The 15,467-nt window shown below is 37.2% G+C and overlaps 2 protein-coding genes across 4 annotated transcripts in view; both read right to left on the minus strand.

Moving 5' to 3' along the window:
• The window catches only part of CWC15 (CWC15 spliceosome associated protein homolog), a 408,388-nt gene that overhangs the window by 283,691 nt on the left and 109,230 nt on the right, over positions 1 to 15,467 (minus strand). The gene's annotated exons all lie outside the window — the stretch shown is intronic.
• The window catches only part of SESN3 (sestrin 3), a 62,616-nt gene that overhangs the window by 45,805 nt on the left and 1,344 nt on the right, over positions 1 to 15,467 (minus strand). The window contains exon 1 of one of the 2 annotated variants that reach the window (XM_050758036.1): positions 15,076 to 15,462. The exons of the other annotated variant lie outside the window; for it this stretch is intronic. Coding sequence (XP_050613993.1) covers positions 15,076 to 15,153 — 78 coding nt within the window. The 5' untranslated portion in view covers positions 15,154 to 15,462. Of the gene's footprint in view, positions 1 to 15,075; positions 15,463 to 15,467 lie in introns of those variants that run through there. 2 annotated transcript variants of the gene reach the window in all.

Genomic DNA, 15,467 nt, shown 5'->3' on the forward strand with positions numbered 1-15,467 from the left:
TTCAGAAGATTCAGCAGGTCTAGGGGTGGGGGGTGGGGAAGTAATCTAACAAACTCCCAGTTGATACTGATACTGCTGGTTCTAGAACCACACTGCAGAACCATCGTCCTAGACATTAAACAAACTGATTCGCCTACGGAATTGTTATTCCTTGCTGGTTAATATTTCAATCTTTCTCCAAATGAAATATTTTAAATAAAACAATAACTTCGGTCGGGGGGAGGGGAAGTAAGAACAGTCAATCATAGCAATTTGGGAAGGCTATTAATTCAATGAAGATGAAGTTAAGTCCTAAAAATTGTTATCTAGTTTGGTGAAATGCTGAATTACAATGACATTCAGGAAAATAAACACCTGACATGTCATACACGGTCTGTGTCCCCTGTGAATTCAACTGGCCTTGATAAACAAATATCTATTATAAAATAATGAAGAGGAACTTAGTATTTGAATGTGAATTTTTCCTAGAAATAACTGTAAACCAATTATGTGGCACATATGCTCTAGAAAAGGTATGTATCAAGTTTCTGTGAATCCAGTCTAGCTTTTCCACTGACTTATGCCTTCATTTTAGAAATCCTACAATAGACAGCATACTGTATTTTAGTTTCTAAGTGCTCTACACCTTCTGTGAAATGATCCATAAACAATAAAATGTGTTAAGATGACTATACAGGTAGAATAAAAAGAAATGACCTTTTATAGTAACAAAAGACTCCTTTTTTACAGTCATGTAATGTATACCTATCACTGAAAAGGCAATGGACAGGTTAGGAGTGATAGAAGACATATTACTTCATTTTTGTGACATCACAGTACTTTTTATGAATGATAACACAGTGGTTTATTAAATGCAAAATTTACTAAATATACACTGTCAAAATGAGTTCAAATTTTAGTAGCACTCTAAAATGAAAAATGAAATGCTTCAGCACATTGATGGCAGCATCCTAGGTAATTTCTTATTCAGTGTTTTTAAAAATCAAATTGTTTTTAAAAATCAAATTGTTTCTATAAATATCTACATCTAACTATAAATGGAGTTATCATTGAGGTACTTATTATCAATTCATTCCATTTTCCATTGTGACAAATATGTTCTCCACAACAGCTCTAATAAATATCTAATAATTAGTAAAGGAAGTAAGATAAAATCACATAGATGTTAGCATTAATTAGTAAAGGAGGCAAGATTTAAAAAAAAAAAGAGTTTAACATCAATTAAGAGTAAAATACTGGTTGGGTGCAGTGGTTCACACCTGTAATCCCAGCACTTCAGGAAGCCTGGCCAACATGGTGAAACCCTGTCTCTACTAAAAATACAAAAACTAGCTGGGTGTGGTGGCATTCGCCTGCACTCCCAGCTACTCAGGAGGCTGAGGCAGGAGAATTGCTTGAACCCTGGAGGCGGAGGTTGCAGTGAGCCGAGATCACACCACTGTACTCCAGCATGGACAACAAAGCAAGACTCTGTCTCAAAAAAAAAAAAAAAAGTAAAATATTTTCCACTACTACATGCTTATACATCATGCAAATTTGTTTTTTAAAACCACACGCATTTAGATTAGTGATTGCTTTACAAGATAAAAGAGAGTAAGATAAGAAAGGTCACCCATATCAATGTATGCATTTTGTGCATTTAATTCTCCCATATGTAATCATAAAACTACACAACCATAACAAGAGTTAGTCAGGAGACTCCCTACCAAATCTAATTTGAAGCATACATTAATAAACTGCTTAACTGTTGGCCACTGTGGCTCACACCAGTAATCCCAGCACTTTGGAAGGCTAAGGTGGTTGGATCATTTGAGGTCAGGAGTTCGAGACCAGCCTGACCAACATGGTGAAACCCCATCTCTACTAAAAATACAAAAATTAGCCGGGCATGGTGGCAGGCATCTGTAATCCCAGCTACTTGGGAGGCTGAGGCAGGAGAATTGCTTGAACCCGGGAGGCGGAGGTTGCAGTGAGCTGAGATGGCGTCGCTGTACTCCAGCCTGGGCAATAAGAGTGAGACGCTGTCTAAAAAAAAAAAAGCTTAATTGTCAATCCTCATTTCAAAGGAAGAATTCTGACTGAATAGGGCTTGAATCTTGCACACTGAACTAGTTATGTCATGGTTTGATCTAGGTATCGTTAGATCCCAACCATGGAACGCATCATATACTGATGCTTTCACAAATGTGCAACCTAGATAATGGTGCCATATTAACTACATTGATTAAATGCTCAGTGTGCAATTTTAAAAGCTTATCCCCCAAAAAAGTATTCTGAATGACTTGATTTTCCATTTTTTAATTACTGACGTCCACCACTTCTGCTCATCAGAGGAAGGGTTTGTTTCTGCTGAATAATCTTCCTCTCACAACACTCCCCAACACCAACACTCACGTATTCCTGCATCAGGTACCACCTTTGTCCCCTCTGGAGTTAAGTGTATGGTTCATTTATTACGTGACACATTTCTTGAGCACCACTGTGCTAATGTTGGTTAGGGAATGTAGGTAGGGAATTAGGATTTTAAGACAATAAGACGATTAGTTCAAAGCTTTACAATTATTTACTATAGAACTACTGTGCTTATGTGTACAGCCTGTAAGCCCAAAATATTGTTACCCAGCCCATTACAGAAAGTTTACCAAATCCTGCTCTTGACCATCTTGTCAACTGGGAGGCATAACCTTGAAGATCTCTGTGAGACCCAGGCATGTGTTGCAAGTCATCACGCTATGTAGGTAAAAACCCTGATGTTCTCATTCTAAGTTTGTTCAGTGCCTAACAGATGAGAGCACTTAATGTTTCCTAAATAAATAAAAGATATTCATATAGTACTCAGTGATTTATAAATGTTAATAGCCTTAACATTTCTGGCCTAAGAATCTGAAGGCCAGTAAAAGGTAATAGCATTTGACATAGAATTCTGGTAAGCATAAAATGGCAATCTGTATAATTTTACAAAAAAAGAAAACTGTTTCTATATTCCTATCTACCTAAACATACATTTACCCTCATTTTTAAGAGCACCAAATACTAAATAGGTTTCTTGTATAATCAAAAGAATACTTACTAGTTTATGCAAATTTTGAGTGTTCAACATTGCACTTTGCCTAAAGAATATTAGAAACTAGGGGCCGGGCGCGGTGGCTCAAGCCTGTAATCCCAGCACTTTGGGAGGCCGAGATGGGCGGATCACGAGGTCAGGAGATCGAGACCATCCTGGCTAACACGGTGAAACCCCGTCTCTACTAAGAAATACAAAAAATAGCCGGGCGAGGTGGCAGCGCCTGTAGTCCCAGCTACTCGGGAGGCTGAGGCCGGAGAATGGCGTGAACCCGGGAGGCGGAGCTTGCAGTGAGCTGAGATCCGGCCACTGCACTCCAGCCTGGGCTACAGAGCGAGACTCCGTCTCAAAAAAAAAAAAAAAAAAAAAAAAAAAAAAGAATATTAGAAACTAGGGCTTTAGTTATTTTTAACAGCTATACAATATAAAAATTAATCTCATGAGATTAATTATATAGGTCATACTCTATTAAAATAATAAAACTACAACACAAATAGGTATTCCACACCTCAACTGAGAGTTCACTAATTTCAAGTAACATACAAAAGTTTTGATAAAAGAATTCGAACATTACATGGAATTTAGTGCTAAGGTATCTTACTTTCATTTAAAAGCCATTTATTTTTATTAGTTTTAGGGTTTTTTTTCTTTACTGGAGCACATTTGCTGGACTGACTTGTTTTACTTTACTAATTTACGCCAAAAAATTGAGATATACATATTAAATATCTAATTTTATATCAAAAAGGAACTTTCTGGGTAGGTAAAACATGATTTCTTTTTCATTTGTGTTACCTTAAAGACAAAAATAAATAATAACAAATATGCTACCCAACTTAAAATTCACCATGCTGGGCTCAAACCTTGGTCAGTACAAGTGAACAAGGATAAACCAGCTTGATATTGGCCATCGGTTGTCCCAACACCCTGCTTATTAACCAACTTTATCTCTTTCTTCATTTCATCTCCTACCTAAATATTGGATAGAACTTCATTAACACAGTTTTCCTATTAGACACAGCACAATTGACAAGCACATTCTTGGAGTAAACATATTGAAAAATACTTTTTTGCCAAAATCATTACCTTTTTAATGTTGAGTAAACAAGTTAGAAAAGACAGTCTCCAGTGAAGCAGTTACTTGAATTTGAGGATATATGTTCCTCTGGAAACAATGTTATTATACGCAGTGGTTAGGTTTCTAGGCTAATTCACAAATGCCTGAACATACCTGTAATATTAATAGTACTCTGGAACAAAACTCTCAGAATTGGAGTTCTAACTTAAAATAAACAGCAGAACCACATCTCCCCATAAATCCCCCTCCCCAGCACAAACCCTTTGTAAGACTGGAAAATCTAGAGATGTAGATTCTGTAGACTATAGGGGATGTAGGTAGGGGAATGATAAGAGTCCAAGGGTTTCTTTGGTTCCTTTAAACAAAATTTTTGTCTCAACATATAATGAAAGCCAAACGAGTAGTGGAAATGGGCATTCATGTTATTATTTATCTTCATAAATAATTGCTTTACTGAAAAAAACTTACAAAAAAGTGAGAATATTTCTTAGAGGTCCAATTTGCGAGACACATACTTAAACTCAAAATGCTTCCAGATAATATCTTTTGTCACAGACACTAGAGCAGTATTAAATGATTCAATGTTATTGAACTAATTAATGACTGGCTGGCAGGAGGAGGAGGGCAAAGTATGCTGGTAAATTAGGAAAAAAAATCTTGAGGTTAAGAAAGAATGGTCACATAATTAGGATTTACACACATAAAAGAGATAACTATACAGGTTAAAACTGTTCAATAAGAACTTTAATGTGTTTCTCAATAGATTTAATCTTATAAAATAATTTTTTGCATTTCTAATGTAAAAATAAGATAGAATACATATGAATTTGAAATCACTCCTATAAACTCTTGAATAATCAGGTCCTATTAAGTTTCATTAGTTTTACATTTTATAACAGCCTTTTACACAAAGAAAAACATGAAATATAAGACAAGGCAGTGGTTATACCTGCATAATGAGCCAGGCTTTGGAGTTCAACCTGGTTGCAAATCCTAAGTCTGTCACTTACTGGTACTATAACCTTTAAGAAGTTAAGAATGCCCTGTGAGCCCCAGTTTCTTTATGCATAATCTGTGAGTAATAATTCATTGCAGGTTGTGATGCTTAAATGTGATAACATATGCAGAGCTTAAATGCTTAGCATAGACTATGGCACGCAAGCAGTATTCAGTAGAAGCTATTGTTATTATAGATATTCTAAAATGTGTTTTGAAAGTAAGAGTCACAGCTGGGCCGGGTGGCTTGTGCCTTTAATCCTAGCATTTTGGGAGGCCAAGGCAGGCAGATCACTTGAGGTGAGGAGTTTGAAGCCAGCGTGGCCAACATGGTGAAACCCTGTCTCTACTAAAAATACAAAAAATTAGCTGGGCGTGGTGGTGGGCACCTATAATCCCAGCTACTTGGGAGGCTGAGGCAGGAGAATCGCTTGAACTCGGGAGGCGGAGGTTTCAGTGAGCCGAGATGGCGCCATTGTACTCCAGCCTGGGTGACAGAGCAAGACTCCATCTCAAAAAAAAAAAAAAAAAAAAAAAGGAAGTAAGAGTCACAGTCTCAGATAATTACAATGATCTTCTACAAAACCCAGTTTTAGTACCCATGAGGTAAATGTGATCCTTCTAAATATTCAGCATATATATTGATAACTGAAAAGATAATTTTCATTTCTTCAACTGACTAGTTCCATCTTTTCAGTATAGGAAGATGTAAAAATAAAATATGTATCTAGAAAGAAGAACATATCTTTCCATTACAAGTAGCTATTAATTAGCAGGGAATAAAAAGAAAATAAGTCTTACTAAAATACGTATTTTATACTTGTTAAGAAGTGCCTGGTGGTGCAAGAAATAATATAGCCCTAAATCAGCCATTTTAATTTTTGGTCTTATTTATTCACATATAATATTTTCAATACATTCTTTGTAAAACATAAGGTTAAATGCCTGTCATACCTTATTAGAAACTTTAGGCAGCATAAGGCAAGATATTTCAACCAGCCTAAATAGGAATAAAATATCTTATGATATTCATGCGTCCCTCAAGAGGCAGCCAATATACTGGCCCACAGACCAATAAATGACTCACTTCTGCATGGATCTAAAAAGTAAAGGCTAGTTATGGGGTAGTCTGGGCCTATGAACAACTCTATTTCACATTTACCAAGGGAGTGCCTGCTGGTCAAGGGGTTCATAGCTGGTTTGGGAGACTTTCAAAGTAAAGGGCTTGTGGAAGTAGAAGACTGAAAGGCTGTCAGAATTCTAAAGTCAAACTGGAACCCTAGGCTCACCTAGAATCTTGGAATTTTGAAGGTATACTCTTAACTACTCAAAAACAGCCATTCCTTATAAAACACTAACAGATTCCAAGAAGTGGAGCATGTGTCCATTTAAAAGCAATGGCCACTTTACATTTCTGAGAAGGACCAGCAGCTAAGGCTGGTGTCTTGACGGGACATTCTTGCTCTCTATTAGAATTTCCTTCAAAAGTGATGTATTTAATTGAAACATTTTCATGGCCACAAGGATGATGAAATGCTTGAAAGCAAAAACAAAGAAGCAAAAAAGTCCAGGCACCAATGCACTCAAAGATTATTTTCTCAAATAATCTTTGCTATGGCACTTCTGAAAGTGTTTCTTATAAAGAGAACAAAATAAAGCCATAAAAGAACAGCCGTATTTTGGAAAATGAGAAAAGTTTTCATACAGTGGCTATATTGTATTGTATCTAATATAAATATGCTACTGATATTTTTTAAATAAATGTTTTTAAATCAAAATCCTATTTTGCTAACAATAAACTGTCCATTAACTAGATCCCAAATAAGAGGCAACCTAGTTGGAGAAATGTTTATGTAATTGTTAATTATAATTCAGTATGCTAAGTGCAATAAATGCAGTGCAATTGAATATCATGGCAGTCCAGAGGATAGAAAGAGAAGGAAGAGTTGGAAGATTAGAAAAGGCTTTTTGGAAATGTCATCAGACTTTTGAAGAACAGTCTTTCTTCGGATTTTTGAAAGACAAATAGTAATTCTATATGGTAACTACAGGTTTAGATTACATAGGATACATATTTTAAATAGTTTAAATCACATAGGTTTAAGGAACTGTTATGGGGACACATGACTAAACGTTTTTGCTTGGTAATGTATTTACTTTATATAGTGAATTCCACTTCCTGCCCACTATCTCTACTCCTATCACAGTGATGTCTAAGGGACAAGTTAGATACAGCTAGTCACTTATAGGTCTCACCAGATCTAGTCAGACAGAGTAAATAGACCCTTATGCTTATGCCTTCAAGACCACACTGAATGCAGGTAGTTGCTGGCTGTCATAGCTTTTGTGTATAGTGTACCACACCCCCTCTACCCCACCCCTGCAAACCCACCACACACACATAGAAAGTCCACTGTACCTTTGTGGATTTATTTAGGGACTCCCACATTCAGAACTATCCCATCTCCTGTTTACAGCAGTGGTTCTGTTTTCCTTTGTCTTAATCTTAACAATGCTTGTTATCAGTACCCTGCATTAACAGTTCTGTCTCTTCTCTCAGATTTTTTCTTGTTCCTCCGGCTGCTGCTTCTCCCACACTTCTCAGCTTTCAAGCCAAACAGGCTAACCTTGCTACTCAGGGTCTTTCTTTCTCTTGCAGCCAAGAACCAATCAATTCAGTATAATGGACATAATTTTTGGATTTGACCTTTCTTCAGCTGTTGCACAGTACTAAAGGAGAATATTCCTTCCAAGTGAAAGAACTTTGTTTTTTTCCCTCCCTGGTTTCTATCAGATAAAAAGATGCTCATGGAAATTAGGGAAAGATCATTTCCAGTTAGCCAGTTACTGTGGTAGTAGAGAAGCTTCTAGGACGTCACTGAAAGGGTGGTAGACAGCATCTGCAAGTCATACACACACCAAACAGAGGTAACTGAGTTGGCTTTACCAACATTTTCTATCAGTGGTATTAAGCTTTTTATTTTCCCCATAGAACTACACTTATATATACCATATACTGGCATCAGTAGTAACTCTGGCTTAGTAGTTCATAAATGTCTTGGTCCTGGAACCCCCTCACACTCTTAAAAATTATTGAGGACCCCAAAGAACCTTTGTTTATGTGTGGGTTATAACTGCCAACATTTATTGTATTAGAAATTAAACCCGAGAAAACTTTGAGATGTTTAATTCATTTAAAATAGTAATAAAATCTATTACATGTGAATATAAATCACATTATTTTTAGGAATAATTGTATTTTCCAAAACATAAAAAGTGAGAAGAGTGACATTTACATTTTGCAAATCTCTTTAATGTCTATTTCATACAAGACAGCTAAATTTTCCCCATTCAATCTGCTGTGATGTGTTTTGATTGAACAATGCGAGAAAAATCGAACCTGACATAGCTATATAGTTGGAAAAAGAAGGTAAGTGTGAATATTTTTCTTTGATACCACACTAAAACTCAACAAGTATAGCTTCTTAAAGGCTAATTGCAATGTGGTATCTGAAATCATATCCATGACCTCAACTGTTTATATCATATTAAAATCCACTTGTACATTTTGCGGTTTGAATGGATTTTACCCATATATGATTTTGATAAACATTTCCTCAAAAATAAGCAAAGTGATCCTGAAAACTAGAGGAAAACAACTGACAATAATCATTGTCAGTGATAAAAAGAATAGTCAGATACAAAGATTACCTTGTCCTTTATGCTCTCTAATTGGCTGCTCTTGGCAGAAAAGGAAAGAAAGACCCCAATTAATAATGTCTTTCTCTGTTGGTCTTTTGAAAAATATTGGCTCAATGAGTTACATAAATCTTTCAAATACTGACAAATTTTATTATACATTATCAAAAAATTACATCCACTAATATCATACTTGATCTCAAGGGGACAGCCTTTAAGAATCGGGAAGCTTTAAGGCTACTGGTGACAGATACATATTTTTTAAAACTCTATTTTTTCCCTGAAAGCTTGAATTTTATCACTGGCAGCAAATATTGTCAATTAGTTTCCTTGAATTTTCAGGGTCATATTATTCATTTATAAGAATGTTTATCAAACACCCAGGTCTAAGTAACCAAAGTTTGTCTGACAGGTGTTATTTCCAGTAAAAATGGGGTTACATGAAAAAAGTGGCTAGTTCAGCTTGCAACTAAAACAACTGCACAAGTTTTCTCCTGGAGCCAGCCAGTTTGCTATGCAGTGGATGCACTTTATACTTTCCATTTTGTCATATGGGGTATTAAAAAGATGGACACAAAAAGGTCAAGATTCAGCAAAATTTAAATGTTTACTGTTTCTTCAAGGACATTCAGTGATACTGAAATTTTTTCCCCATTGTTGAATGTGCAGTGGTAAAGAATACAGTGATAACTGTTTGGTGCTACTAACCTGATTGATGCTAAGGGGCTAGCATAGTTTTACCCCCACTGCTTTTGCTCTCAGTCAAGAAGGCAAATAAAGTCTTTGTATAATTATGAACACAGTTTTGACTTCTCAGGCCTTCTGAAAGGGTTTTGGATCCACAGGGATCCACGGACCATACTTTGAGAACTGCTGCTTTATCTTACTAAGGAATTGGTGAAACAACTGTTAAGAGAGATAAAAGCAGCCAGCTTACTCTTCTCCTACTCCTTCAGTTAATCTTCAATAGTATTTAAAGTGTGGCTAACTTTCATGTTTCCAACCAATATTACCTGGAGAATCTTAGGTGCCTTTGGGCATTCACGGATGCTGAAGCTGGGAGTAGGGATATTCCCTAGCAGCCTCAATATTGCAGAGGACAAATTGAAACAGCTTATTACAAAGGCAGTATTAAGAATTAAATGGATTTCTTTGTTATTAGTTGTATGACTGAGATCAGGCCACTTAAATCTTCTCAGTTTGTAAGAATCAACTGAGATAATGTTATAATCCAGTTCTTTCAAAGGAAGAAAATAAAAAGGCTGAAGAGATGGGGAGAAAAGGTTAAGAGACTTTTACTTTCATCTCTTCTCCTAAACTAAAATAATTAAAAATTTTTGCTTTACCCTAGATTTACCCCCACTTTCATTAAGCACAATTTTCCTTAACTCTTAGTCTTTACAAACTAAATATACTAATTCCCCTTATCTGCTGAAGTGTCAAGGAGGCAATTTAATTATTTCAGAATCAAAAGTCAATGCCCTGAATTACTATTTAAGTGCAGGGGTGGGAAATACAGTAGAAATATGGACATCAAAAATAAGTAAAAAAAAAAAGTCATTCTGACTAAAAGCATAATCTTTACCTCTCATTTACAGGCAATAATTAAACAGGACAGAAAAGTGAGTATTAACCAAATTACTCAGTATGTACTGAAATATATTCCCACAACACAGAAAGAGCTAAGACAGTCTGGGAAAATGGAAAAATACATAGACTTGTCCTTTTCTTTCTTACATGGTTTACTAAGTTCATTAACACACATCTCTCTCCAACTATACAGCAACCTGTAAGGCAAGTAAAAAATTATCAACATTTTACAGAGAAAACTCTGCTTCGAAATCAAAAGATCTGTCAAAGACCTAACGGCAACCACGTCTGTGGCTTCCAGTATCACTACATTAGTAGTTACGTTTTGTATTTATTTAGTGGGGGGGAGTTGGGGGAAGCAGCAGACCACTTTTTACAAATTAAATCTTCTATTGAACCTGAACTATAAAGCATATAAATATACCAAGCAACTTTCAAGTATTTTAGTAATAAAGTAACAACTACTGATAACAATAAATTTGTGTTCTCACAAGTAAACATTTAACTTAAGTAAATATGCAAGGAATTCTTTTGAATAAGCCAGTGCCTTCACAATCAATGACAATCTTTCTCATACATGACACAGCAACAAAAAAAAATTCAAGACCTGCACAAGAATAATTTTGTAATGAAAGATAATGGTGGTAGATTCCAGCGTATTCAAATTATGTGTACATATTTGGGGGTACCCATATTTTTAAATTACAATTTTAAAATAAGTTAAAACATACTTAAAAATTTAATGCAACTCAAGCATTTTAAAACCCCAAAGAATCTTAAGGGTCCACACGAAGCAGTTTAAAAACCGTTGCATAAAGGTTTGCCATCACGAATTTACTACTTGATCTCTGCTTAGGATATTTAAAATAACCAAGTTAAAAACTGCCTTTGACAATCAAAAATATGTAACACAAGAAAACTGATTAACCAAGGCATAATGTAACTAGTGGTCCACAGATAAAGCAAATACCTTTTATTGGCTAAACCATATAAAGTTGCTATTACTTAACAATTTTGACTATAAAAATGAGGCCCATATAGTTCAATCTACTATTTTTCTTTTTTTTTTCTTTTTTTTTGAGACAGAGTTTTGCTCTTGTTGCTCAAGCTGGAGTGCAGTGGTGTGACCTTGGCTCATCGCAAACTCCGCCTCGCAGGTTCAAGGGATTCTCCTGCCTTAGCCTCCTGAGTAACTGGGACTACAGGCACATGCTACGACGACCAGCTAATTTTTGTATTTTTAGTAGAGACAGGTTTCACCATGTTGGCCAGGATGGTCTCGATCTCTTGACCTCGTGATCCGCACACCTCGGCCTCCCAAAGTGCTGGGATTACAGGCATGAGCCACCATGCCCAGCCCTCAATCTAGTATTTTTCATTTTGACAGTATCTTTGTTTATAAAACCATCAAAAAGCTGTCAAAATATATGATCATATAACAAAGTGAAAAGTGCAATAACAATACAAAGATATATCACTATAACTATCTTTACATTAAAAAAGTTTAAATGTTAGATCATCTAAACTTAGAGGACAGAACTATTCATTCAAGTAGCACTAACTGCTCAATACCCAAAGTACATTGCAATATGCCACTTTTTTTATTTACTGGAAGATGAGTGGACTGATAATTACCTACCTTCCTCAATGCAGTTTGACATCACTTTTCAAATTAAAAGATTATGTTCTTCTAGTTATCACTTGAATTTCTTCAAGTAAAAGATTCAACTTAAAAACTCGTTAACTTTATAAAATAAATAGAAGCATTTCCTCTTTTAATAAAAACTTTACTGAACTACATCACTGACAATAGAGCAAGTTAGAGTTAAGAGTTAGGGATTTCAGGATAGTTTTGATGGTTCATTTATTTATGGATATGGTTTACCTCTCCATTCTTTTGACTTACCTAAGTTTACCAAATTAGGTGCATTCAATATTTTAATAAGTCTCTTTATTTTGGAGGATACTAAATCAAAACTGTAAATGGACTTCTAAGAATAAATGTGATTCTCATACAATAAACAATTCAATATTCAGGCATTGGGTTAAACTAAATTATTTCATTTGAAGGTGAATTCCATTCCTTGTGAAGTTCCCCTAAAATTCAACACACTGCAACAAATTAAGCCACTTACTGAGAGAATAACACTTTCTGCCCCATATAAAGGTGACCCTTCTTCCATCATTCTATAGAAATATAAAATCAAAAGTAATTCACACTGGATGAGCATGAGTTTCATTCTTCCATTATGAATTAGACTGAAGAAACATTCAAAATGCTATGACTCACTTGGCTATATTACTGAACACTTTATTAAATGGAAAATAAGATAAATTCAAAGCATCACATTTTGAGAGTTACAGATGACTTTTAACTTAGAGTTATATCAACAAGAAAAACATGTCTTTATTAGAAATAAATTTTTCACTGTTATTTTAAGAATGATGAAACATTTAAAATGCTACATACTGATTCTCTTAAGAGCACTTCAAAGTGGCACTCTTAAAAAGCTGCAAATGTTGCCAAGTCATGTTATAACTGGCTCAAAGAATCTTATTTCCATTAAGTTATTTCATGCCACTGCATGAATCAGTATTAAATACCTTGGAGTTACTAAAAACTGGAATACTGGCAGAGATGTGCACAGCAATTATAAAATATGAAAATGTGAATACTCCTTTTCCACGTTTCTTTTAATAATGGCTAAAAATGAGGATGTTCTTTCTAGGTAAACAGAAATAGTTTCTTAAAAGCTAAAGGAAAGATGTAATATCTTAAATGCTAGCAAAGTGTCATGGATCCATAGCCATAGCTCTCTCAAAAGAAAAATGAAATACATTTTGAAGCCTAATATTACCTCCAAACATTTTATTAGCCTAACAAATTGCCAGAGCCATTAAAAAAATTTTTTTTATCAAAGTCAGTACAGTGCTCTTTTTCCTTATTCAATTAAAAAACATAACTTGCTGTCATTTTAACCAGGCTGCACTTTAATCAAACGTGTCTTAAACTACACATTTTTTTCATGTCAAAGACATAACATAAATTTAAAAATTAAGAAATACATTTTTTTGAAAGCTAAGTTCAGATGACATCTGGCCCTGCAGTGAAAGAGTTAACATTCAGCTAAGCTGATCTGCACTTCTGATCCATTACATTTCTCACAAGCTACCCTACAATGAGCTGAGCAAGTATCAACTGTAATTTGATCCTAGAGTTTATGGAAAAAAATAACTGCACATACTCAACATGCACATTTAATAAAAATCTGTTTCAAGAGAAACATATCCAATAAACACAATTTAAGGCATATTTAACTGTTCAATTAACCTCAAATCTGCAATCCCTTTGCTCTCACGCTCTCAAATAAAATAGGAAGAAAAAAAAAAAAAAAGCAGCAGCCCTACTGCAGGGAAAAGAGGCTTGAAAAACAACTTTGATTGGCACTTGGCCTGACCCACAGAGGAAGAAAAACAGTTTTTGGACAAAGAGCGCAAATATTTGAGCTTGCTTACTTACGTGATTTTTTCTTTCTTCCTTTAAAAAAAAATGTAGAAAGAACAATCCCAAAGTGAACTGTATTTAGAGATATTGACTAAAAACGGTACCATATTCATCTCCGCTTTCAGTCCCGATGCATTTGCACAGCTCAGCAATTTTAATTCATTTGTAGTGAACAAACAGAAGCATCTCACCTAACGTTTCCACTTAATAAAATGTAAAAATAGAGTTTGAATACGAATAAACTGATTACAATATTACTTTGGGGCAGCTGTTAAAATCTGATCAAAAACTCTAGAGACCTTTTTTTCATTCCTTTCCCCATCCCTCTCGTCCTTCCCCACGGGGCGATTAAGCCAAGTAAGCTAAACAATACTGGAGTAAACTTTCTATCAGTCACTCTAGGAAGCAGCAATAAACTGATGGTGCGCCTGATTTTTCTGGATCAACGGGGGGGAGGGGGGTGCTAAGGAGGAATAACCCACATCCACCTCAGTCTCCTCCTCCCCCAACCCCAGCCTCAGGAACTGGCCAGGTCGAATTGCATTTCCCATGGGCATAAAGTTCAAGATGCTTTACTGGTTCCTTTTCGAGACTACAGACACAGGACGACCATCCAAACAATTTGAAAAGAGGGGTGTTGGGCAAGGCGCGCAAGGCAGAAGCAACCGAATAAACAAAAACAACACTCGCAAGAGTTAGCTACAGCAAAGAGGGGCCAGCCAGGTTCCTCGGGATCCGACCCAGCTGCTCTGATTTCACACCGATCTCCATCAACAGCTAAACTGCACAGGGAGGAGGATCGAATCGATCCCTACCGCCCTCCGCCGCCGAAGGAGCTGACCCGGGGTAGTAAGGTAGGGAAATGAGCCGTAAAGGAGAGCAAAGGCACCAAAGAAAAAGAACAAGGGAAGAAAAAAATATCCCAACCCCTCCGGACTTGCGTCTGTCCCGGCGGAAATAAAAAGCCGCAGCAGTCCAAACCCTCCCGCCCTCAACCCACGCCCCCTTTTTTCGGTCCCTGCGGAGGGACGGTGCCCGGGGATCCCTCTGAGCCTCCCCCAGTGCGCGCCCGGGGACGAGCCACCCAAGCCCCCGCCGGCAAGAAGCGACCCTCGCCGGCAGGACACCGGGCCGAACCCGTACCTTCCGCAGCACTTTCCGGCAGTTGGTACAGAGCAGGTAGTTGGCGGCGGCCGACGGGCTGCTGCCGCCCCGGTTCATCGTGGCTACGGGCGCCGAGGCGCAAGCGGGCGGAGGGCCGGGTCCGGGCTGTCACTGCGGCCACTGCGGGGCCGGTCCGTCCCCCCGCCGCCACCCGCGATTCCGCCTCAGCCTCCTCAAGGCGGGATGTCGGGAGGAGAGGCGACTGCCCGAAAGCGAGCGGCACTGCCAGAGGCGACCACCGCGGCAGCTGCCCCAGCGACGGCGGAGACGGCGGCGGCTGCTCCTCACCGGCCCGTTGTTCCACCCGCCCCCATCCTCCAGACCCCCGCCCCCGCCAGGCTAGGACGAGCAGCCGCCACCGCTGCCACCGC

Source organism: Macaca thibetana, chromosome 14 (genome assembly GCF_024542745.1).
Source record: "Macaca thibetana thibetana isolate TM-01 chromosome 14, ASM2454274v1, whole genome shotgun sequence".
In the NCBI taxonomy this organism is placed as follows: Eukaryota; Metazoa; Chordata; class Mammalia; order Primates; family Cercopithecidae; genus Macaca; species Macaca thibetana.